Source organism: Pteropus medius, unplaced genomic scaffold (assembly GCF_902729225.1).
Source record: "Pteropus medius unplaced genomic scaffold, Ma_sr-lr_union100, whole genome shotgun sequence".
NCBI lineage: Eukaryota > Metazoa > Chordata > Mammalia > Chiroptera > Pteropodidae > Pteropus > Pteropus medius.
Window position 1 is genome coordinate 289,872 of NW_024344253.1, and position 25,797 is coordinate 315,668.

General features: G+C 43.4%; 1 protein-coding gene across 1 annotated transcript; it reads right to left on the minus strand.

The window, feature by feature from the left end:
* Nucleotides 1–845: 845 nt before the first annotated feature.
* On the minus strand, nt 846–25,413 carry CNN3 (calponin 3). Its single transcript, XM_039869523.1, has 7 exons — nt 25,201–25,413; nt 6,465–6,586; nt 6,185–6,251; nt 5,250–5,387; nt 4,759–4,875; nt 2,942–3,088; nt 846–1,707 (listed from the first exon to the last, which is right to left on the minus strand). Exons 1-7 carry the CDS (start codon nt 25,255–25,257, stop codon nt 1,366–1,368), a joined length of 990 nt encoding a protein of 329 aa, XP_039725457.1. The 5' UTR covers nt 25,258–25,413; the 3' UTR covers nt 846–1,365.
* Between the last annotated feature and the right edge of the window lie 384 nt (nt 25,414–25,797).

A 25,797-nucleotide genomic window follows, 5' to 3' on the forward strand; every position in this document is an offset into this window, starting at 1 on the left:
ACCCTTTGCTCCTCTGGAGGCACTTCCGAAGATGAAGTATTACTCCTGATTCTTAACTGCCACCCTGTGGGTGTGGGAACTGCCTATTCCACATCTCCACCCTCCTACCAGTCTTGATGTGGCTTCTTTATATCCTTGGTTATAGGAATTCTGTTCAGCTAGTCTTCTGGTGGTTCTCAGTGATGGCTGTTCTATAATTTGTTATAATTTTGATGTGGTCATGGGAGGAGGCAAACTCGAGTTTACTTTGCCACCTTGACTCTGCCCTATGTTTCCTATTATCATTTATTCACCCTAGAATATGAATATAAAATGCCCCCCCACCCCATCTCCGCCAATGTTCCTGAAGATGGTTAAGATTATCCCAAGCTAGATTTAAGATAAATTTGGGGCAGCCGAGTCACAATAGAATAAGCAAGGGTCTACTAATCCTGGCTGCCATTTACTGTGTGCAATGGGCAAGTCCCTTCATTCTTCTAGGCCTCCATCTCAAGCACAGAGTGCACTGTTGAGATTAAAGAAATGTTACTGTACCTATTTATAACAGTATCTGGGGAAGCGTACTTTTTGAAATAATCAACCTGTGGCTCATATGAAATGTTCAAAAAAATATTTATTTATAAAAAATGCAATGGGATAAGTTTATGCTGAGAAATGCAGCAATAAATACAGTTGAAGAAAACAGAGCAACTCTACATTGATACATTGGCACAAACAAGAATAACACACGCACCACCCAGACCTACGTGTCTGCAGGCTGATTTTGTACACGCTCCTTTAAAAACACCACTCTGAAAAGGTATTGTCAGCTCAGGTGAGAGAATGAGTACACATATAATCACAAATGCACACAGATCATGACTTTATTTAAAAATTAGCAAACAGTACTATAGAAACATCGATATGTAAATTTCTAAAAAAAAAAAATGCTGCATCTTAAATTTAGTTGGCAAACACCCCTTTAGCTATAAGCATGAGTTTAGTCTTCCACATAGAAACCAGACACTAAACTGTAAAACAATAAAAGCTTCCTATTGTTTGAAAACACCAATTTAAGTAGAAGATTGTAAAAATGCATAGATCTGTACTAAAAGAATTGGCTGTACAGGAGTACTCCCCTTTCACAGTATTCCTTTTTACTTCATATGTGAGTTACTGGTTATGCTGTAGGATTCAACTGTTACAGCACTAAAAGGCAACTATTTAGGGAAGAGGCAGAAAAAGGAATGTATGTAAGGCAATATTTCTTTTAGGTACAATAAGCATAATAGTGTTTTAGGAAGACAAGATAAAAATTACTCAAGGCTAGCTTGGTTCTCACTGAATAAAAATAATGGGCTAAATACTGAGCTCCTCTCTGTGAATCTAATAATCAATGCCTTGGTCACCATACTGGTAATCTCCGGGGTAGTCATCTTGGTACTCGCCATGATACTCATCTGGGTATTCTGCCTGATAATCGCTATCACTGATTTCCGACCCATTTGTTCCTGTTCCTTGGCTTCCATTATGAATGACAGGTTCTGTTGGAGCAGCACAGTATTTGGGATCATATACTTGCCGCCCAAGCCCATACACACTCATTCCTTTCTGGGAAGCGACTTTGTTGGTACCCATCTGTAGAGAAATTGTTGAGTTGTCCACTGGTTGCAAGGTTAGCTTCTGATCGTAGATGTCTCTCCTGGTACCTGGCGCTAGCATCCCCGCCTAGAATCAGAGCATAGTATAAAAGTTAAAACAGCAGCTAAAATCTATTCTTGTGAATATTTTCTAAACGGTGAAATTACATTGAATGTGAACACTGATACAATAACTTTCCTTTGGTTCAGGGGTAAAGCTAGCTTACCAAAATACCCTGATGGCGAATCTCTTTTATGAAAGTAATATTCATTGGCTTTAGAACTAGGTCACCCTGACTTCAAATCCTTGTTCTGCTATAAAACTGCTTGCTAGGTGCCTCAAGCAACTTACTTTTAGTTTTAGGTTTCTCATAGGCAAAAATGGAGACAATATTACCTTGGATTTAGAAGATTAGACATAAAGAATGTAAAAACAAAGCATCATGCTGGCAAACCTGAAAGTTACATTTGAGTGTCTATTATGACGATACACACGAGCTGGGTGACCAATTTCAAAAGGCTCTGAGACACAGAAGAGCCATGTCTTCAGAACAACCACTCCTCTCCTTTTCAGAGTAAACTCACACTTCATATTTCTCCATTAATGCCAGGCACATGCTTCCAGATTTAAAGTCCATAAGAAAGCAAACCTGGTGGCAGCTATGAGAGATACCATGCCACATGAGGCAGGACGTGTCCCATAAAGGAAGAATACCACCAAAGCTCCTCTTGGGGTCATTAAGCAAAAGCACACTCTGGTTGGCTGTGAGACCTTTCTGTTCACCGATGGTTCTGGGAACCTCTCGATGAGGTGCTGGTGGTCTGTGAACAAGAAGACACTTCCATCTTGTGTGGCGTTGGAATCCTGCCGTTCTCACGGCACTGCACGTCCACCTGCTGCACCTCCATCCACACTTAACAAGCATGGCAGCTACAGCATTCTTAATAGAACATCAGATAATTTTACCTACCAAGTTAAGTAAGGGCTCCTTTAAAAATAAAAGTCAGAAGCACTGGAATGAACAATTTACTTGGATTTGAAGCAAGAACACTGTAATAAACATTGTTTGCCTTCTGATTAGGTAGACAGGCCAGCTGTTCTAACTGCCAACAAGAGCCATGAGCGACACAATACTTGTGTTGCTACAGAAAAGGTCTTTCATTCTTTTGCCTTCTCAGCAAAACCTCCTTTCTTGAAGGAATATACTCTAAATATACCATACAAAAATACCTACTTTGAATTTATTAGTAAGAATAAGGTAAATGCTCATTGAAATAGCCCTTTTGTACATTTTGCTACAAGTATAAAAAGGACTACTTACCTGGCTGGCTCCTTTGTTGGTTCCCATCTGCAGACTAATCGTGGTCTGGTCAAAAGGTTTGTCAGTTTGCATTTTGGGATCATAAAGATGCCTCCTGGTCCCATAGGCTGTCATACCTGCCTGGCTGGCACATTTGTTGGTTCCCATCTTTTAAGTTAAAAAATAAAATTAGCACTAATTACTAGACGTTAACAACATATACGACACAGAGAAAACTCTGTTCTACTCAAAAGATGGAAGGGGCAAAATTAAGTCCCTTCCTGTGCCAAGACTGTGGACAACTAGATACAAAGGATCCTTCATGCTTTTTCCCAAAGTTCAAGGTGTGCCTTTAAAAAGAATTTCAAACAATTCACTGATATTAAAACCTCATAACATGATTAACTATATAAAAACATGCACACAAGGAATGGACAGATCACAAGAAGTTATTACATTGGCTGAATTATGAATACATGTCCTCTGCTATTCTTCCCCTCTAACTCTCCATAGCACAGACAATCAAATTAAGGGGTACCCCCTGCTTCAGCCGTTTAAAGGGACAGAAGCAACCTTTGGCTAGGCAATATGCTTTTCTGCTCCAGGTATGTGTTGCATAAAATATGGTAGCACATGTCAGGTGTCTTCTTTGGCAACTTAATAGGGGTTCTTTAAGCTTCATCAAAATCACCCGTATTTTCATGGGAAAAGAACCATGTTTTATTCTTCCAACTCTCATGTCACTGCACAGAGTCAGAGGCAAAATGAGGGACATGACCTCAACCAAGCTCAGAGGACCAATCATTAACTTCCCATCCCCACTGGGGATAATACAGCTCCAGGACCAGCCACTCAGTATGCCTTGTTCTACGAGCTGGGGACATTTCTATTGTTGGTTTTTTCCTTAAAAAAATTAAAGGAAAAATTTCTTACTAAAAGTGAAACCTGTTCATTGGAGAAGGTTCAGAAAACATCTATAAGCAAAAAAGCGGGGAAATCATTGCAATCCTACCATCCAGATATTCGCTGTATTTGTGTGTATCCTCCTAGTTTTGCCTTATGTGTCTGTGTATATATCTATAAATACACATTTACATAAAAAATATGTGCATCTTTTAAATAAAGCTGTGATAACACTAACCATAGTATTTCATTACCTGATTTGTTTTCCTTAATATCGGAATTCTTGCGTATCATTTTTACATTACTAGTTCTTTTTACAGAGTTACAATTTAACCAACTGACTGCTATTTGGAAATTCAGGTTTCTTACCACTGATACAACTTTGTACTGTATGAAAATAAATCCACCTCACATAGACTCAGTCAAGAGGGGCACTGTATTAAGCAGGTGTCAGAAAGTAAAGCCCATAGCAAATTGGACATTTAGCCATGGTGTTTTTGTGACACTCTCCAGAGGAACAACGTGAATGGGAAAAAAAAAATATGTGAACTGAGTATTTCCGGGGAATTAAATGGACAAATTCTCATAGCACTTGTACAGTGCTTTCCTAATAAATGACTTTGGCATTGAGGATTTGTAAAATTGCCTTGTTAAGTCAATAATGTTTAGGAATTTCTTATTTTCTTAAAAAATAAATCAATGTAAGTAGGAGGGAAAATCATTTCCTGGAGAAACAACTGTCAAGTGAGATGGTATGCCCAGAGTTTCTCCTAAACCATCATCATGTCTTGGGCTCTACATGGGCACAAACTGTTTGAACCACACATTCACCCCAAGACCTACGTTATGGTCTATCAATTCTTTACTTATGAGAGATACTTTGCATGATGAGGACTGATACAGAATAACTGATTAAGTAATGCCACACTACTTACCTGCAAACCAATTACACTTTGGCCAGCTTTTAATTTTCCTTCATCAAAACGTCTTGTTTGTTTTTCTGCATACTTAACTCCAATGTCAATGGTTGTATGGAAGCCTTTTGTTTTAGCCTAGACAGAAATATGCACACTTACTGAGAATAAACACAAATGAAAATTCTGCCAGAAGAGTTTTATGGAAAGAACAACAAAGAAATGATACGGTCCATGGATGAAGACTTCATGAAGTACCACCCAAACTAGGGGTGAAAAACCTATTTAAGGCCATTCAGTAATACACTGTACCTCTAAAATGTGAGTGTTCTAATTAAGCTATCTTATATGAAGGAACTGATGTCAGCCGCCTTTCCACAAAGCTAATAATTATGAAAGGGACAGGGGCTCCCCCTGCCCAGCCTGAACTCTCATGGGAGAGCAAAGACGCAATTCATCATCAACATGGTGGGAATTTTTTAATGAGCCATTTATTAAAGGCATATACGTACCAGACCTGCTAGAGCCACCAGCGTAGTCTGAACCTGCGTCATGTTTCCATTCTCAAAAAGATCATTTGCTTCAAATATGTCATGTGGCTTCATACCATAAGCCTGAATAGCTTTAATAAAGTTGCCAATATTCTCCAACTATAAAGAAAAAGAGTTATATAACTTTTGGAGCTAAAAAAGTGACATTCATATTATCTAAGAATTCTAAGTCCTCATGGCTAGATATAAGACTCTAGGCAGAAAGCTACTTGGCAAGAATTCTTGACCATATATACTAAGCATAGCTCTCTCTGAAAAAAAAGAAAGGAATAAAAAGAAACGTATTTCAGAATGGGTCACATAATGGTCTTTTTTAATATTTTTAAGCATTAAAGTTTTTTCATTTCCTCAAAGGCAAGATCTTCCTTACATGCTTTTAAGAATTCTGTGTCAGAGGTATCCAGGGCTAAAATTTTCTTTATCAAAGCCACATAATACATCAATAATTTATTGTTTTAATTTAAAAATAAATTTGTGGTTACTAAGTGGTTATTCTTTTATATCTCGAAATACAAAGTAAGACTAAATTGTCCAATTTTACTTAATCATACACATTCATGAACTATGACTATGCTTAATATGGTGTTCTATAGTTAGCCATTAGTTATGTTAAATTCCTTGCTTTTCCCTCTTTTATCCTTATGGTCTGGATTGTATTTCTCTATGTAAGCTATCCAATTCTCTTTTGAGATTAGATAGGCTAAATATAAAATTCTAGGTTAAACATCTATAGAACTAATTCCAAGGAATATGGAAACATTAAAAGTAACATGATAAAAAAATTGCCACGTGCACAAATTTCTGCTAAAAAGTCTATTTTAAAACGATAATCAAGTTTTCACTACATAAAGATCAACCAACTACAACAGGAGGTTGCTGGTTTGCCTGCACATTACCTGTGGCCAGTTTAACGAGGACTCGTTGACCTTCTTCACTGAGCCTGGCTGTAACTTGTTTATGAGTCTGAAAAGAAAAATGTGACACCTTACTTATTGGTCACACAAAAACAAGGACTGGAATGTAGAGTTGGTTCCTTTAACATCAGTAGAGGAAGCATTAAAAACATTTGCAGAATATCAAGGTTTGACAACACCCTGGACTAGGAAGGAGGTCAAGGCAGAGGCCTAGGGAAAGGACTAGAAGAACAAAAATGGTCAAATCAGGGCTGAAACTCACTCGCAGAGGATTATGCCATCTTTTAAGCCCAGCTGAAAGTTGGTGCCAATGCTCATGCCTGTCACTTCCTCTATCCAATTGCGAAGATCTTCTTCTGCCTGATGATCATACTTGGAAGCAATCTGAAACACAAGTTAAGTAACTTTGAGAATTTTCACAAAATCATCAGAAACTCCTGACTTACAACCTGCTCTGCCTTAATCATCTATTAAGACCACAGCTGTCACATGCAGTAAATTACACTCACTGGCATTCACTGATGAACCTAACCCACGATAAAAGCTTCAATAACTAATAAAAATGTTTTTGGTTAAGTTAGTGGTGTATAAAATTTGAATAGCATGAGGAGAGAAGCTGAGACTGAGAAGGAGAAAATATGAATCAAGATAACACAGATTACCACTCATGACACACAGGAAGTGACAAGGGTTAATAAATAATATATTACAATATAGCACCAGCCACATTAAACTTTCAATATTAAGTCATTAATTACCACATTCCCAAAAAAAAGAGGTTGGTAGGATTCTGATACAAACAACTATTTTCTATTGTATCGCAACTGGTCAAGACATATCAGTCCAACAGTTTTATTGCCTGGAAAATTCTGGTGCTTCTATGCCGTCTATTGAGACACACACACACACACACACACTCACTCACACACACACTCACTCTCTCTCTCTCTCTCTCTCTCTCTCTCTCTCTCTCTCTCTCTCTCTCTCTCCCTCACTATTAATTATTGTACAACTCTGTTTACGTAGCCTACATCCTATTAGACTCCTCACAGGAGTCACTTCCAGGCTCTTAGTACCTAGCACTGTATCTGACACCCAAACATTTAATAAAACTAAAAGAGTATTTATTAATTCTTACAGAATTCTACAATGAAGGCAACTTACTAACACAGATGCTATACTATTATAAATGCTAAAACTACCAAAGGTTTTGAAAGATCCCTCCAAAATAAGACCATAAACTTTATTTAAAAAAAAAAGACAAAATTTATGCAAAATATTGTTAAAAATCACATGTTCAAGTCCTTAAGCTAGTCCTTGTCCTAGGATCCTTAAAGAGGCTCGTCCATCAGAGTTATTAAGAACAGAGCTGGAAGGAAAGATCGCGTGTCATTTTCCTTCTCTTTAGCACAGGTGAAAATGTCAGCGTTAGGCAGACAGTGGAGATCATGATGCGTGTGGGAGTTAAACAGCGCTCTTGGAAATGGAAATGAACGTGCCAAGGCTTGCTTCCACAAAACACGATTTGGCTTAATTGCTGAAAGAAATTAAATGGGATGATGACACTTTTGTCACCATCCTTCAGGTTCTAGTCTACCCCAGTCAGCCCTCTCCCTTTCCACCACCAAGGGGGGAACGATTCCACTAATTACTGTATCATGTAGGGGGACAGCAGTCCTTGATCCTTAGCATTTTCCTCCCAAATTAGAGAAATGGCTCTACCCCTGTGACAGAATAATGAATAATTTATTTAGGTTGTAGATTTATTTAACCAAGATTACAAATGGAAATTCAATGAGTTTATATTGTTAACTATCAAAGTGCAATGTTCCTGGATCAAATTTTGGCCTAGAGGTTAGCATATAAAAGATAGTTTAGGTACAATGTAAAGCCAGTATCTAATGTATGATGATTTTCTGCCCCCCAGTATCCACCCCCTAAAAACCACACATCTCTTCTGGCTTCCTGCCAGTCTAGGTTCTACAGGCATCTGCATGTGGGAACAGGTAGGGAGGTGCTGGTGCTGGTGCTGGAAAGTTCTGCCACAGGGACACACTGGCCTCTATAAGGAGGAGGGAACCATTAACTCCTATTACACCTCTGATAAATGTTCTTAGATAATGCGTCTGCCAACATATCTATTCATATATGGCACCTTTAAAAAATGGAATAATAAGTTGTTGGATGAAAATTAACACTTGACTATATTTTCATACTGGAGTCTTGTTATAGGTGGCTAGAAAAAAATTCTGTATAAATTTGCAGGGGTTAAGGGTGACCAGAGAAAAACAGGCAATGAAGAAAAGGAGAAATTAGTACTCCTTCAGCATGAGCTATGGAAAACAACCTCCAAGTTGAATTTTTTTTTAAAGTGAAAGCACTTTCAACTACAAGATACAGCTCAATAAATCTAAAGACAAAATTGATATGCTAGGGTGTGTGTGTGCCTTGGCTCTGAGCCTGGCTCTACCCACCTTGTTATGGGCCATTGGTTATTTCTTCTAACTTCTGATCCATTTCCTGTCTATACAACAGGAAAGCTGAATTCAATGACTGCACTGTCTAAACAATTTAATCAGCAAAAATGATAATAAAATTCTTTCTCTTCACTTTTTCCAGTGTAGAGATGGAAGTTACATTGGAGGGCTTTTAGGTGTTTTGTAGGGTGGTGGGGGTAATTCTTAACCAAATGAGGCCATTTATTAAACCAAAAAAATATAAAAGCATATTTATGTTTCCTTTGTTCAAAATGTGTCTGAAAGATTCAACACCATGCCCCAAACCACAAAGTGATTACAGATCTAACTTGAAATATCCCAGTAGGAACTCCAGAGAGCATATTTCATCTTCTCTTTTGACTGTTCTCATCAAGGGAGTGATGAGAGAAAAATCAAGGCCTAAAGTCAGATGCACCTGAGTTCAAACCTGACCCTAGTTAGTTAGAGGGCAGGGCTCTGGACAGCTGACTCTGTCTCTGAGACTTAATATAGTAGCACACGCACCAAAAAAAGTATGAGCACATACATGCAAAGCTCAAGGCCCCAGGTGGTAAACTAAAAATGAAAACTAGGTATGCACCCACATTATGGGTCTGTTGATTTTGACTTCGGGTTTTCCTACCCAAATATTGCTAATATTTTTTTTAAATAAGTGAGCTTCCTGCAGTTAAGCCAGCTAACTAGAATTCGAGATTTAGAAATGTGTACTTGTTAAAAAAAAAAAGTTTAAAATGAAAAAAAATTTTCTATTATCTGGAGAACAAGTCATTTTCAAATCGTCTTAGCTCCTGGCCTGTAGCATTCTGTGGCACATGATGCAGCAATCTTAGGTGTTTCCTTTAGAGCAGGCTTCCCCAACCCCGGGTCCGTGGAGAGGTACCGGTCTGTGGCCTGTTAGGAACCAGGCCACAGCACAGGAGGTGAGTGTCCCGTGAGCGAGTGAAGCGCCATCTGTATTTGCAGCTGTTCCCCAGCACTAGCATCACCACCTCAGCTCTATCTAAGATCATCAAGCATTAGATTCTCATAGGAGCACCGGTCCCTGGTGCCTAAAAGGTTGGGGACCACTGCTTTAGAAGTATATCAGAATGCAACCCAAGCAAATATGATTACATTCTCTAACTACAGGGGTTATTTTTGAGCTGTCTGATATATACCTTTTAAAATCAAGAGACTAGGGGCAATTAAACATAAAAAATAAGCTTTGGTAAGTCAAGTTTATTCAGTTTTCATCTAAAAAGCTTTGATTTCTGAACATCAAGCAGAAAATGATGACATTTTCTTCCTTGCAACAAGAAAGTTAGCTTAATCTTCTCATTAATACCTCATGGAAATTTTACTCTAATTTGTTTAAAAATTACTTTCCAAGTTGTTTCTAAACATCATTTTCTTTACTCTTTTTCAAGATTTATTTGACCTTCCCATGACTTCGAGTTTCTGACTGGTTTTTTCCAGTCCACAGCTGCCCCTTTCTCGCATACCAAAGCCTCCCATTCCTAAACACCCAGACTCCTGCATGCGGGGCCTCCCCCTTTCTCACGGCAAGGAACACTTGCAAACAGTTCTACACAGAGAACACCTGCTGGAGGCTTCTCACCACAGCCCACCAGCATGCCCCTTGCCAAATGCAATCAAAAGGCAAAGAATACTGCCACTTGCGACAACAGGGATGGATCTTGAGTATCATGCTAAGTGAAACAAGACAGATGGAACAGGACAGGAACCATATGATTTCATTCATATGTGGATATAAAACAGAAAGCAAAACAAACTCATAGACACAGAGAACAGTATGGTGGTTACCAGAGGGGAAGGAAGGGTGGGGGGAGGATGCAGAGGGTAAAGGGGTCAAATACATGGTGACTAGATTTTGGGTGGTGAGTACATGATGCGATATACAGATGATATATTACAGAACTAAACACCTGAAGCTTAATGATCTTGTTAACCGATGTTACCCGCCTCCCCCCAAATGCAATTATTTAAAAAGAGGCAAAGGAAATAAAGACCAAGAAAAAGGCCTCTGGGGCATGTGATCCAGTCGCTCATCCTTTCTTCAATGTCCACTATCGTGCTCCCACCCCCGGCATCTGCAGCAGCTGCTATGGCTCCGGCCTACCTCCCCTTGGGCTCAGGCCCGGGGTGGCTTCGGCCTTTTGCTCTTCCCACGGCTCTCTCCTCAGAACGGCTCAGAGCACCAGTCTGGAGTCACCCTCAGGTTCAAAGGCAGCCCAATCCTTTCTAGCTAGTGACCTTCTTTTGGATTTCTAAAATAATACTTGTTTAAAAAAAAAAAAAGGTAAATGGTATAGAAGTACGTAGAGCATGAATTCTCAGTGGAAGTGAAACTGACCCCCAGAAGGGTGAAAAGAACCTTAGACACTGCAATAATGTGTGACCTTTCCCAACAACTCTGTTCCTTTGTATTAAATTTCACAGGGGTCATGAGGCAATTAGGGAAAATGTCTACAAAGACTCTGGGCAAACGATGATGAAAATAGTTGAGAAACACTGAGACAGAGTAAAAAGAACAGGTCTCTCTTCCTTCTGCCCCCAAATCCTACTCCCTTCCCAGAGGTAAGCTCCTATCCGTTACAGTGAGTCATGTCTGAAACAGCACTAGAATAAGATCCTCTTTAAAGCTCAAGTCCCAGGGCCTGAACTTCCTGACAGGAATGGGGACCCTAGGTGAGATAAAAGCCTACTGGTTGTTAAGACAGAGCCAAGCCCTTCCTGGCACTGAGCTCTGAGAAGTCTCCCTTGCAATCCCTACAAGCGCAAGGAGCAGCGAGGGAAACCGCGCTTCCCAGACCATCTCTACCACTGACCCGAAGTGCAGCCCCTGCAAAGAACTTCTCGGCGTGAGCATCCAGCCAAAGTGCAATTTGGTGAAAACACGGGGCGCACCTGGCCTGAAGCAGGGTGCTAACATATATGCCCAAGAACTGTCTGATGGGCTCACTTAAATCCGATGATATTCGAGAATCTACTAAAGAATGGAGACATGTCTTTCCCACATATTCCTTCTTACGATATGTTCTCATAACGATGCTTGTTAAAACCTACAAGCACGCAATTCCAGGTCACTGTCTCTGGTGGTTACAACAGTGTCCCCCAAATTTCAGTCATGCCTGAGCTCTCAACTCTCACTAGGTAACCTGTTTCGACCACCAAGACAATCCAGCATCACCCTAAACTTTCTATGTAAAACCACATTCGACATTAGTTTCCCTCTCCCAAGTGTTCCTGTGTCCTGGATTCTTCCTTCAACTGCTTTCTCCATCACTCCTTCCTTCTGTCCTTCATTCAGATGACTACTCTGTACCATGCATGGTTCAAAGGCAAAGTCTCTGCCCTACAAGCTTACATTCCAGTGGATAGACAAAGGTTAAATAAGGTGTGTTAAGACATCTGCCAAAAAAGGAATAAAGTAGGGTATTGAAAATAAAGGGAAAAGGGAAGATGAGGACTCAAAATTGAAAACAAATTTCTACTTGAAATATCAAGATGCCCCTTCCCTTTCTTTACCACTTACCATTTTGATACCCTGTGCAGACAAGAAACAGGCTTTAACATTTTTCACCTGCTTAAACCCCTCCCCCAGTGGAGCCTTCGAACGTGTCAATACCTTTGCAAAGGTTTAAGTTTTCATGTTGGGAATACAACGGACTAAAGATCACATGCTTTGACGTCTAACTTCAAAAACTTCTGAAATCTGTGTTCCAGTGTGACCGAAGTAAGCACCTTAACCCTGGTTGACCCCATTTCTCACAGGTAGTCTCCTTCCTTCCAGAATCACTGTGAGATGAAACCCAGGTCTCAATGCCTGGCACATGTCAGAATTAACACACTCCCTTTGTATCAGCTGAGTACCGAGCAAAGCTTTCTATTCACTGAACCCCACTGCGAACTGTTGAGTTTGTATACAATTTAAAAAGGAAGTCCCAGAGCAGACAGGCTCGCCTCGGCTGCAGGCCAACACCACTGTCCCTTCCCATCTCCGTCATCTGCATGCTGGTTCTTACCTCTCTGTCTCTGCTCTTCTCTCTACTAAGACTGTTTTTGCATGCCAAATTCTCATTCTTTTTCACACTATCGCTGATAAAAAAAAAAAAGACTGAGAAACTTTTTTAAAAAGCAGATTTGTATCTTATGGTGGAGAAGGAAGTGGGAATTTTAGAGGAAATCACTTTTTATTTGGGACAATGATGTCAAGGTAGTTGCATGCCTTCCTCAAGATCACTACAGAATCTGAGGCTCACTCTATAGTATGAACTTGCTAAAGATTTGATGGGGAATGCCTAGTTCCTAGACTTATGCCTAGACTTTCCTACCCCAAAATATGCCTTTTGAGATACTGATTATTTTAAGCTAGCTATTTTCAAGAAACGAAAGACTCAGGAAAAACCTTTGACCCTCCCTTAACTGCCTAAAAGAACTGAAAGAGGACCTGCTCCAGGAAGGAAGTTATCATCATAGATAACTACAGTTTAATATAAACTAGGTGTGACAGACAAGGAAGAACCTAGCAAGGCCCCTTTCGATCAAAGTCTTCTCTGTGTCCTATTATTACAGATGGCCCAGCAAACATTGACCTACCAAACATTTGCTTTGACATCTCCATGTGAATTGCCTTCTGCCTTTTGACATCCCAAAGCACAGCCCCTGCCCCCTTTTCTCTTTAGCTCAAGATGACATATAAGCTTCTACTGCCCGATGTACCTTTGGGACTCATCTTCTTATGGAACCCCTGTATGTATGTACATAATAAATTCTGGACATTTTCTGTTAGTCTATCTCATGTTAATTTGATTATTAGCCCAGCCAGAACTAAAAAAGTGGGAGGAACAGTTATTTTTTGACCCCCCACACTATACTTAAAAACTGTGGCAAAGCGCACCCGCCTCTGGTGAGCAGGAGTGCTGTCTAAGAGCACGCAACAGCTGGGCCTTCTCCCGGAGGCACAGCCAGGCCTTCAGATCAAGGTACCAGCATGTGGCACCAGCGCAATTTTTCCCCTCCAATTACGTACAGTCAAACAAATACAAAGACATTATATGATTCAACGTATGAATACTGTGAAACTGACAAGAAATTAAAGCTTTGAAAATAACTTAAGGAGAGCTGGTCTAGTGCCTAAAGTCAATAGTACAACTAACAAATAACAGGAAAGATGTGGAGCCAATAGAATGTCAATTTTGTCTTCTCTACCTAGAAAACGACCTTCAGATTACAAAGTTTAGAACATACATAGTTAAAAGTGGATTTTGAAAGTTCAAATTTAAACAAGGACAAAGTGCACATAGAGCCTGGACTCTCAGAGGAATCTAGACTCAGAAATAAAGATTAACAAAGATGTGACGTTTAACAGCAAACTGTGTGAGGAAAAAAACCTTGGCAAACAGCGGTAACAGGAACCTAGAGGGATCGCAGGCACTTGGGTGGGCAGGGCCCTCATTGCCGCCTGCGGAGCTGCACAAGCCTATCGAAGAACACCTGCTGTGTCCTCCTGGGGCTGGGGCGGGGACAGGCTTTATTGGTCTTTGTACTACAGCTCATACCTGACACACAGTGAGTACTCAATAAATGACTTTTCATCCACTGATAGTATTACTAGATTATGAAACCGCCAAGTTTAAAGATCTCCCTTGTTACGGAAAGGCATCTGCAATTGAATGCTGCTGGTTTTCATAGGTGTCACATCTCTTTGATCTACCAATCTAGTAATCTTAGAGGGATCACTAGGGACATATTTGTTTTACTCTCTGATAAAAGTCCCTTATGTCCAAGGCACTCCTTAGGTCCCGCAGAGTAATCCTAGAAGTGGGGCCTGGTCAGCAGGAACAACACGCCCACTGTGCTGCCGGGCGGTCGAGGCAGCAGGAGCTCCTGGGGGTGCACACCTGAAGGCTTACATTTAGATCTCTTCTGCTTGGGTAACTTACGATTTGGAAACTATTTGGCATACTTATTAAACTTATAGGAAGTAATACTGGCATAGTTAGAAAGAAGAAAATTTGAATTCAGAAAGATCCTAGCTTAATAAACAAATTATTTAAGATATATGCAAAATCCTGTCCCAAAGTTCTAGACATAAGTCGTAATGCTTACTCATGGAGCCTGAAAGAGCTAATGTACCTTAGTCTGCACAGGCATGCAATTCTTTATGACACACTATTGAACCCGAGGCAATTACCATCATCTGTACCAGAGACAGAGAACATCAACTTGCCAAAGCAAGGCTTAGAATCTCCCCTTATGGAGGTGCCTTGTCTACCTGACCAGGTGATTTATGTTGTTAAAACGGAATGAGTTACGTGCTTTGTAGTAAAAACAGGAACCACTTAATAACCCGATTATACCCTGGTACGTGACACCACATCTCTAGCATTACCACGATCAATTCTGGGTGCCAGACTTTAAAAGGGAGCACTGACACACTGACATCAGTTTTTACAAGAAGCAAACTGGGTGGGGAAAAGGTTAGAAAAACCAGACACGGCCCACTGAGAGACACGGGGTTAGCCAGTAGGGGCTACGTGCCACCGAGAAGGGTCTTTGGGGGCAAGAGAAACACCAACTGTTTCGATGAAATCATATGATGAGAGAGTTGATTTATTCTGAATGCCAAAGAGCAGACCCAGGATTCATTGAAATTCTAAGGAGATGATGGGCGAGAGGCAGGAATGGAAAGCCAGCATGTGAGTGCCCATGGCGACCCACAAGAAAGCTGGCTGGACAGCATGCTCTCACTTTGGAAGGGGGCCGCTGGGTCTTGAATTTTATGACACTGTAGAGATCTTGCTGAAAAGGGATCATAACTGAAGCCCCAGCTAAAATGAATGAAGACAGAGCTCTCACCTCTAGAATACTTAAGGGTCTGTACCTCACTTGTCACAGTATTTGTGGGTATCCTGAGTTTCTGGTGCTCTCCAGATGCTCAAGCATCTGCAGCCCCTTAACCCACCCCCATGCCCTCTCCACCCCCAGCTGCGTGGCAGCAGGACCCTCATCAGCTCTTGAGCAAGTTCACCTCACAGGACAAGTCTTGGAGTCTGTTATGACCCGAGGCATGAAATCCACCTCTGCTGTCCCAAGTAGGAATTGGAATTCACCTCTACCAACCCCACACCACTGACCATCCAAGCGCTAGCTGCCTACCGCAGACTGAGCCAGGACACCCACCGCTCCCTGATTCTGGGACAAGGGTGGCGAGGAGGCCAAGGAGACATGAATCCCTGCACTTCAGTCGGCTCCTCTTAGGGACCCAGATCTGGATCCACATCCTGAATGCTTTTCTGCTCGCGACAGTGGATTCTTCTGCCATTTGAAAGGTGGCCTTACACAACTAGCAAAGCACAGAACTCAAAATTCTAATTTTAAACGTAGAATAGAGGCTGGCTGGGGAGATGTCACCTATAAGCCAAGTCCTACACAAATGCCACCAAACACACTATATATGCAAACTGGAGCTTAAGGTTCTTATACATCAAGACAAAGAAGGAAATAGTTACAGGTCTACAGATACTCTTAAAAAAAAAAAGCTGGACACGGTTCCGTTTCCCTGTCTTAAAGCCCAACAGGAGCCTGGAAGGGGTTAGACACACCCCTCGGACAGTGAACACTGACTCCACATTTAAGTGACTGTACTGTAACCCGAGCACAGAAAAGGAGGGAGAAAGCACCGCATCCTCCAGCGGAGTGCTGCACCCCAGCACAAAGAGCAAAATAAACCCGCCCGTCCAGATCAAGGGCCAAGGGGATGAAGAGCGAGCAGCACCCAAGGCTGCAGAGGGGACTCGGCAGAGAGAAGCAGCCGGGTGAACAGTGTGTTCCACACACAAGCCTTGGCCTGGACCATCAGACTCAGCGGCTCTGTAGAAAGAGAAACACAACAATAGCAATGGAAAAGAGATGTCTTATCCATCAGGTTCTGTTTTCCCAGCCCTCTTTCCTTCTCTTTCCCAGCTTTTCTCTGGGAACCCTTGTCCCTCTGCTGCTTTGCATCCACCCGCCAGGCATATCTACTCCATCGATGGGTGCAGACCACCTCCAGCTTGTCTGAAACAAGAGCATCTCTGACTGAACCGGTGGCCAGCCTCACTGTCTTGTCTCTCTCAGATTTCATGACAAACTTCTCCATATCCTCACTTAGTACTCCTTCCTAACTGCCCTCCCCAGAAATTTGCTCTACTTAATTAAGATGATCACTCAGAGGTCACCAGTGACCTGTTGGGAGCCAAATGCAGTGGCACTCTCTGCAGCACTCTCAGAGGCCCCTCCGGTCTCTTCCTCTGGCTTCCTGTTCAATGATACCAGCCTGGAGCTTTCCTCTTTGGTCTGCCTTCTCCTTTTCCCTCAAAAGACACCAATTCTCCTGAGCTCTGGCCTCAAATTAAAATGTTTAGGAGCATGCGCTCTAGAAACGGAATGCTCAATCCAGAATCCCATCTCTACCATACCTCAGTTTCCTCCCCAGTAAATCAGAGATCATTAACATCAACTTACTGTTGGGAGAAATCAAAGACTTAATATATATAAATTTTAAGAACTCAAAAAATATCAACCTTTGTCCTCCTACCTACGCTTTGCTAGCCACTTTTGTCCAGATACTAAGAAGATTTTCTCCTTCATATTTGATATCATAAAAACCAGTGACTTGACACTATTTGATAGCCATTTGATAAGGGATCATTTTGATGCTGCCTAAGCTTTCTATTTTAAAAATGATTTATGTTACCAAATACTTGCAAAAGAGATGCCCTCATCCCATTCCTTAGCCTGGGCTCACTGGCAACTCCCACCTGAGTCTGGTGGGAGTGATCAGTGGAGTAGGGGTCACAGATGTCAATGACTCAAGACTCGACAGTAAAGAACTAAAGCAAATGACTTAAATTTTGACAAGGCTGCTCTGATGCAGTTTTGTTTTAATGTCAAGAGAAGATCTTCCCTTCTTTACCATTGATGGGAAGTATAAACCGACTTTTTTAAAGAGCCATTTTATCTGGTAATACCTATAACACAAGTAAATGTTAGGTCGAAAGTTATACATTTTTCCACACAAATACTTTTAAATATCCACTGGTAGGAAAGTAATGAATAATGGAAATCATACAGACTATAATTCAGTTCCTAAAATAGTTGAACAATATTCATAGCTGTACAAGTGGCTGGGATAGAAGTTCTAGGATACTTTCGCTTCTTTACTTTTATATCTTGGTGTTTGCATGCTCCACAACAAACATCATAGGCAAAGAGATGGCACTCCAAGGCAGATGCATACTTTTCATGCAGAGATAAGCTGTCCAGAGGGTTCAGCAGGGATCTGGACCAGGTCTGGGTCCACGGCCTGTCTTTCCCACCACCGGATGTCCTCCCACACCCGCCCTCCTAACTCAGCTGAGACAGAGGAACTCTCTGTATGTACCACACACTCTATGCCACAGACTGTGACACAGACAACTATGCTTGGAACCATGAGTTCCAGCTGCGAGTGGAAGGAGGCTTAAGAACAGAGCAGAGCAGTGGCTTAGACTCTGGCTTAACTGAAGTCCTTTTGACGCGCAGGGCAGCGAGAGTGCATCCAGAAGCAGCCGCGGCCACCGTCAATGTGCTGCTGAGCAGCGTGAATAAGCCGTGGAGCTGGAGAGAGCACAGGCTCAAAACGGCTCTCGGGAAACAGCAGCCTCAAAGGGCACTGCCAGCACGGTTCACGAGTTCATCATAAGAGATTTGGCAGCGATATCTCAGACTAAAACACTTTAATTTTTCCACGGGCCCCTATAAAAAGCAGCCTCCTACCACATGCATGTTTTAGAAGGTGGTCTAAAGCGGACTTCAGGAAAGGGTGTCAATAGCAGAGCTGTCGCTTCAGGAGAAAAAGAAGAACATTTCAAAATCAAGCCCAGAGAGGAAGAAAAAGAAATGAAAGCCTCGCTGCCCAAGCACATGCCTGTGTGTGTGGCCCTAGCGGGGCAGGTGGGGCTACGACGCAACGTTCAGGTCTTTGAAGAAAGGTAAGGAAAAAGCCGGAGACAAAGGCAGGTCAGTCTTCAGAGCAGAGGCTGGGCCCATTCGGGGGAAGGATCTGGCCACCGGTGGACTCTGAAGAGCAGCCCTGTGGTCTCAGCTCAGCTGCTAAGGAAAGACCAAGAGCCCTGACAAACTCACAGTTGGACGTTTAATATAAGTATAATCTCTATACTCTATTAGAAGTATGACTGCTGTTGCTATTTTTGCATTCAAAGTAGAATCACATGTTTGAATTACAAGAGACTTACGCCACATGGTATTGATTATTTCCTCTATTTCCTTCCACGTGAAACAAAAGGAGGGAGGGCAAACTGCAATAAAAAGGCACACACTCTATCCATCTGTGGAGCCTTGTGCAGCACTAAGCAGGCTGAGAGGCCTGGGGTAATGAAAAAAGATCAGCGTGCAAACATCTGAGAAGGGGAGGAGAAGAAACAACAATGACATCATAGCCAGCCTTGTCTAGCCGCTCGGCAGCCAGGAGCCCCTGGAAAATTTGCTGGGGAAGAAAGCAAAACAGCCATCAATGCTTAAGGTTCTGACTTACCCAGGCGCGTCCTGCCAAGCCCAAGGGGCCTCCTCTTTTCTCCACACTCACATCCCTCGTGCCCTGGCCTTCCCACTGCTGATGTGCCCGCCCAACAGTCCCCTCATTCCCCGAAGCTTCCGTGTCATGAGGAAGATGTTGAAGAAGTTCCCTCCCTACCGTAGCATGGGGGAAAACTAGGACTTGGTTCTCAAAGGTCTAGGTGGAGTCTCCGGTGACAAGCGAGATTTGAGTACTAGATGATAAATATGTTTATCAGTCCACCGTAGAGAAATACAAGCCCTCTCTGAAATCAAGAAATGAAAGATGTATCGTGTTTCATGGAAATCTATCTATCTGTTAGGAAGAAAAGTCAGATAATACCATGCCCAGAAATAAAGGCCTCTAACTCTACACAGAAGTCCCTGGGCCCAGGGTTAGAGACCTTGGGATTTCAGTGAGGGGAAGCATCATGGGCTGCCTGGGAGGAGTCCTGGATAAGGACTTTGGGGTGGGGCGGATCACAGTCCTGGCAGAAGCAAAAAGAGCAAGAGCTTGGGCATCACTGTCCCCTGTCTGTCAGAAGCTACATTCAGATACAATCAATTCCATGCATGAATGTCCAACTCCTGGAAATACACTCAACATCTAGAAGCTAAAGGAAGCTCAGGAGAACACAGAACCGAACCAGCAGCGAACCACCCAGCAAAATAGAACAAGTGTTAACATTTACATAACGTGTGCTCTTGGTTCCAGGCTTTATTCTAAACACTTCACATGGACTGTCTATCTCACTTACTTCTCCCAACAACCCTATGAAGGCAGGGACTACCGAAGCCTCACTTTACAGATGAGACACACACAGTTCACTTGCCAAAAGTCAGAGTAAGAACCAGAATGAAGATTCTAACCCAGATGGAGTCCATGGTCCACATTCTTAGCCACTTGGCCCCACTTTCTCACTGGCAAGAATCTGGAGAAGACCCACTAAACATCTTCAAGTCCACAAGGATTCCCATGGTCATATGTTTTTATATTTGCAAGACATTTTTCTATGTCTTTGGAATGATGACCCACAAATTGTGTAAACTTCCGGCCCCACAAAAAACCTTGATCTACCCCCGGGCTCAAGAAATCCTTAATGAAAACCTGAGCAGAGGTAACAGTGAAGAGCCCATGATGGCTGTAAGTTCAGAGTTAAAGAGAACCAGAGCATGTAGTACATATGCTGTAGAAGCTTAATGCCTAGAATTAAAGGACACTTGCCAAGAAATTCTAAGGACAAGCTCCCTTCCACCACCTAGTCATACTGAGAAGGGATATAAAGCATGTGCTCGCTCTCCTGGATATAATAACTGGCTTAAAAACCAAAACTGTCCAATTGTGTGTGTGTGTGTTTTTTTAACATTACAGAAAATATTAATTGTACTTCATGATACACTGTTAATTGAAAACACTCACTAACCCTCATGATCTCATTTGGAAAAGGGTATAGGGAAAAAAAGGATATACTTCTGGTTTGATGATAGTCCTAGTGAGGTCTTCATTGTCAAAGCTTATTTCTGAAGTTTAAATGAATGAATAGAGGCAAATGGCACAATTTCCACAAAGCTGTAGGTCACAGGATAGTGAGCTTGATAATGATCCTCATTAATACTCCAGAGTAGATAAATCTGAGCATTTTAAAGGGACAGCATGGTACCTCTTACGTCAGCAAAATGTTTTTTCTTTATCCGTTTTGGTTCCTCCCTAATTTGGGAGTCTAAGAAAGAACCTCAGCAACCAGGAAAGAATTATGTTATTGATAAGTTTTCAATGTAATATTAATAAAAGAAACTGAAGAAAAATAAGTATAAAAATCACACCACCCTTCAAAAATATCACACTTGCACTACAGAATTCCTTTACACAGACTACTCAAACAGGGTTAATTTCTAGTTTCAAAAGATAGTAAAATCTATTCCTTATGGATCAACTCATTAAACCCACAAACATTTATTGAGCATCTACTATATATCAAGTTCTAGTCTAAAATACAGATCTTACGTATCTCATCAGTGAATTTCTAGTGGAAAAAAATAATAAAGAAAAAGTTTTGAATTAAAAACCTTCTGAACTGTAAAGTGAAAGAAAGTTAAACATAAACCCATCTATATACATTGTTACTATGATTCTGGTGTTCTTGCAGTAAAACAAGGCAGACCACCTTAGGGTACAATTTACAGCAGGAATCCACAGTCATCCTGGGGTTACTCTGATCAGGGGCACCCTTGGAGCAACTGCTTGTCCAAATGGCACTGGGCAGGCAGGCCAGCAGGACCTTATGAGACACTGGGTCTAACTGAATTATTACTATAGGATTTTTTAACTTACTCTTCTCAATGACTTACAGTTTTAGTCATAAGTCTTCCAACATGGTTTTTAGCTGTTGAGAGATACCGTTTTGTAGCCAAGCAGATTCTGAGAACTCAGAGCTATTTTGCTCCAATAGGACATTCCATGAGAACAGACAATTGTTAGACTGTGCGTTCCGATGCCACATTTAGTATTTCCTCCCAGAAAACATATCAAAGTCAGCTCCACCCACTGTCCCCCAACAACCAACTTCTCCCAGTTTCCTGAGACCTGTAAAATGCTCCTTGCAGCATGCGCTCTAAGACATCCTTCACAGTATCCTGAGCTTTCTACAAGAAACTACGCTGACTCTAACGTCTAGTTCAGAGCCAAGTATCAGGAAAGGCTGTGCTTCTCTTCAGGACCTTCTGTGTTTTCTCATGGCCCATAAGGCACAGGAATATTTCCCTTTTCATCCTCGTCCCCAAGATGCAGGCAAGGGCCTGGACAGTACATGTGGGACTCTATTACTTTATGAGTGTTTCCACCCCTCGCCAAATGATCTATACCAGCTTCTGCATTTTTCCTGACCCTCTACTCTATTACGATCTTTATAGACTGCAAGTTATTGATCTTTTCATTGTTATTAAAGAGACTGGCTGAAGGATTCTTTTTTTAGGCTGTTTTCAAACACCTTCTTGCCCATTGTGGGGTGGGGTGGGGGGGTGGGGTGTAAGTCTGTATGTTCTATTATCATCTTGTCAAAGAAGTATCTTGTTTACAGATTTTTCCCTGAAATTTTACTAACTCAAAGTATCTAAGATCAGGACTTTCTCAATTCATTGATGAACTGCCTTCACAAGTCAAATATAAAGACCAAAGGCTTATTTAATAGAAATGGAATACTACTCAAAGAGGCAGTGACATATGAGTGTAAGAAATATGACATCAATACTAAGTAATTTTCTATTACTAAGAACAACTACAACGTAAGTCATTGAGTACTTACTACAAGCCAGACCCGTCTCGACAATGTAGAGTTTAGAGGTGGTAACCATTATTTCCCCCATCTTACTGATGAGGAAACTAGAACAGAGATAGCAAATAACTTGCCCAACGTTATACAAAGCAGTAAGTGGCAGTGGTGGAGGACTAGGACCCGTGTCTGCTTGACTCCAAGGTCCATTCCATACTGCCTCCCCAGGATACTTACGCTTTTTCCACTCTGTTAAATCAGGTTTCAAGGAAAAACAAATACTCTTACATTTAAGTGACTTACCCATTATGCAGTACATAAAGAGAAAGCAGGAAGGACTTGAAAGGTGTCCAAACCAAGCAAAGTCAAACCTCCTGTTCCATGTACCCACGCTTCAGGTGGTTCTGAGCCCTGATTTGAAATGCAAGTACAAAGGCCCAGCAAAATGGAGATTTGATCTTCAAGTCCAGAACATATTAAAACAGAATTACATGAGGAATCACGATGTCAGTGACAGGTGAGCATCAAAAACGGGGTTGGGGAGGGTGGACAATAGTGACTTGTAGAATATCCCTGAACACTTCACTCAACTAAGACACCACTCTTAGAGTTAAAATTCTCAGAATATTCCAACTTTCTTCTGTAATCTTGGGCTTCAGCCTCCTGATCTGTAAATGATGCTGGACAATCCTCCCCTCCTCAGAGGGCTGTTAATTTAAGATCGAAAGACTTCTTGTGAAAGGAATACTGTATGAAAGGATCATGTAAATGAAAGTGGTTATTAAAAGAGAGGGTTGGTACTTAAAGGATAAACCCAAAAATATAACTAACTTTCCAAAGTTTCTGAACACAGGTTTTACTATTTAAAAAAAAATCTAATAATTAGTGGTCTAGCCTCAGCCTATGCTTTTCCTTAAGTCTACTCAATAATAAGTAGGAAGAGGGCAGAAATCACTTTATTAGTTAAAAGAAATTAACATGAATATTAAGAGAAGCCCTCACTTGAAGGACTGCCAAAGTTATCAGTACCTCATTTCCAATGCAAAAGGTAAAGACTCGACCACTGCCAGCCAAGAATCACAAGGGCGAATTAAAATTAATGTGCACAAGCCAGACCAGGGTATCACATTCAACACTGTGGACAAGCCGATTCCTGTGAAGAGATTCCTAAAGCTCCCTGTGTAAACCTTGGGGAAAAAAGGACACCATTTTGCAAGTTTTCCAGTGGGTGAGGGTTGTAGTCAACCATACACAAACCACTCACTTTTCTGTTCTTTAAAAAAATGTTCAGGAAACTAAGGGCAAAAATCAATACGAATGACAAAGTAAAGGACCTAAAAATTTCAACTTTAGAGGCGTGGACTAAATCAAGTCCTTGCTACAAAGATTGTTCGAAATTTAACAACTGAATTATAATATGATGCGTAGATTGTATAGGGCGAGGAGAGCCACGACTCTCCCTTGGGGTTTGATAAGGGTGCGCCTCTTCACTGCAGAATGCACTCCACGCCGCGCAGCCCCCGACGCTGGGATGCTGCAGCTCCGACAATGCCGGGGTACTCCAGGCGCGGTGGCCATCCCGACGCGCCGCGGCTCGGGGAGGCGAATGGGAATTAAACAGCGGCCCTCCTTTGTGGTGCTTTGGCCAGAACAGCAGAAAGGAGACAATGAGCGTTCTGTGCGCAGTTCCGCGCCGATTGGCTGGTCTCTCCCCCCAGAAGCCCCTGATGTCATGGACTTGGAATGCAGGGAGGGAGGAAGGAAGGAGAGGATTTGGGGAGGGGGACGCCTCTCATCGCTTTCCCAGACCCAAAGTCCCAAGATAAACTCGACGTATTCTTCTGCTAGACAAAGTGACAAAACTGAGCGCACCCAAAACTCGATCATTCCAAACTACAACCCGCCTAGAAAAATCGACCCTGAACAAAAGACGCTCTTGATACCGTTACAGCCTCAGTACACAAACTTCTCGGGGCTTCGTGAAAAATCCGAAGTCTCTGGCAGATAACGCTCCAAAGCGGCGCCCTTGGGCTTTGTCTCGGTTTCCCACAAAAGCCGCAATTCGCCGCTAGGCACCGAGATTCGGCAAACTGTGAAGGGTCCCTGGGGTGGTGGGGCGGACGCTCGGCAGCCTCCCTCCCCGGGAGGAGAGGGGGAACAATGCGGGGCCCGCGTCAGCCACGTAACCGCCTAACTTCGCTCGCGGCTGCATTCGCCCCAGGGATTGGGGTGCGAGGGGGCGTAGGGGCGGCAGCAGTGGAGGGTCAGGGCTTCTCTAGGAGTCCCCAGCCTTGCGGACCGGCCCCACCTAAGGGTGAGTGACCACGCAGGAGCGCCCCCTGCCCGGAGGGGCGCGTTCTGCAGCCACGACCGACACCGCGGGCCCAGGCGCGCGCGGCGGGACCCCAGGCGCCGGGAACCCCCGCCCGCCGCTCGTCCGGCCCGCGGCGCAGGAACAAAGCCAGAAGAGCGGCCGGGGCGGGCGCCTCGAGCCCGGGACAGGGTGGGGACACGCGGCTGCTCTCCGCCGCTTCGACGCCTCCGCTGCGCTCGGCCCGCGAGCCGAGAGGCGCGGGGGGAGCGCAGCCCGGCGCCGTCCAGTCGCAGGGACCCCACCCGCGCCCGGGCGCACCTTGTTCTTGACCTCGGCCGAGAGCCCGTAGGAAGGGCCCTTGTTGAAGTGGGTCATGGTGGTCGGCGGCGGAAGGAGGCTGCGTCCGGCTGCGGGGTTCTCGCGCTCGGCTTCCCGGCTCCTGGCCCCGAGGAGAGGCCGCAGCGCCAGACGCCCGGGGATCGCTCCTCTGCGAGGCGGAGGCGCGCGGGCGGTGCCTCGAAGGCTCGATCCGACTGGGTCCCGCCGAGCCTCGGGTCCGCTCGGCGTCGCGCACTCACTGCCCCCGCCTCCGCCCGCGGCCTTTGGGGATTGGCCGGCCAGCCTGACCAATGGAGGGCCGCCTGCTCCCGCCTCGCCGGCGAGGGGCGGTGCGCTCCTTCCCCGCGGGGCCCCGGTCCCCGCCCCGCGCTCACGCCACCGAGGCGAGGCGGCCCCTCTTCCGGGCCGGGCAGACCGGCTTGCGGGCGGGGAGCGCCTGGCGGCTGCCCGGCGGCCTAGCGTTCGCGTCAACTTCCCGACCTCGGCTGCCGCGCCCGGGGCAGGGGGCGGAGGGCAAGGAGGCACGCCTTCCCCAGAGCTGGCCCGCTGCTGACCTGCAGCTCCCGCCTGCCTCGT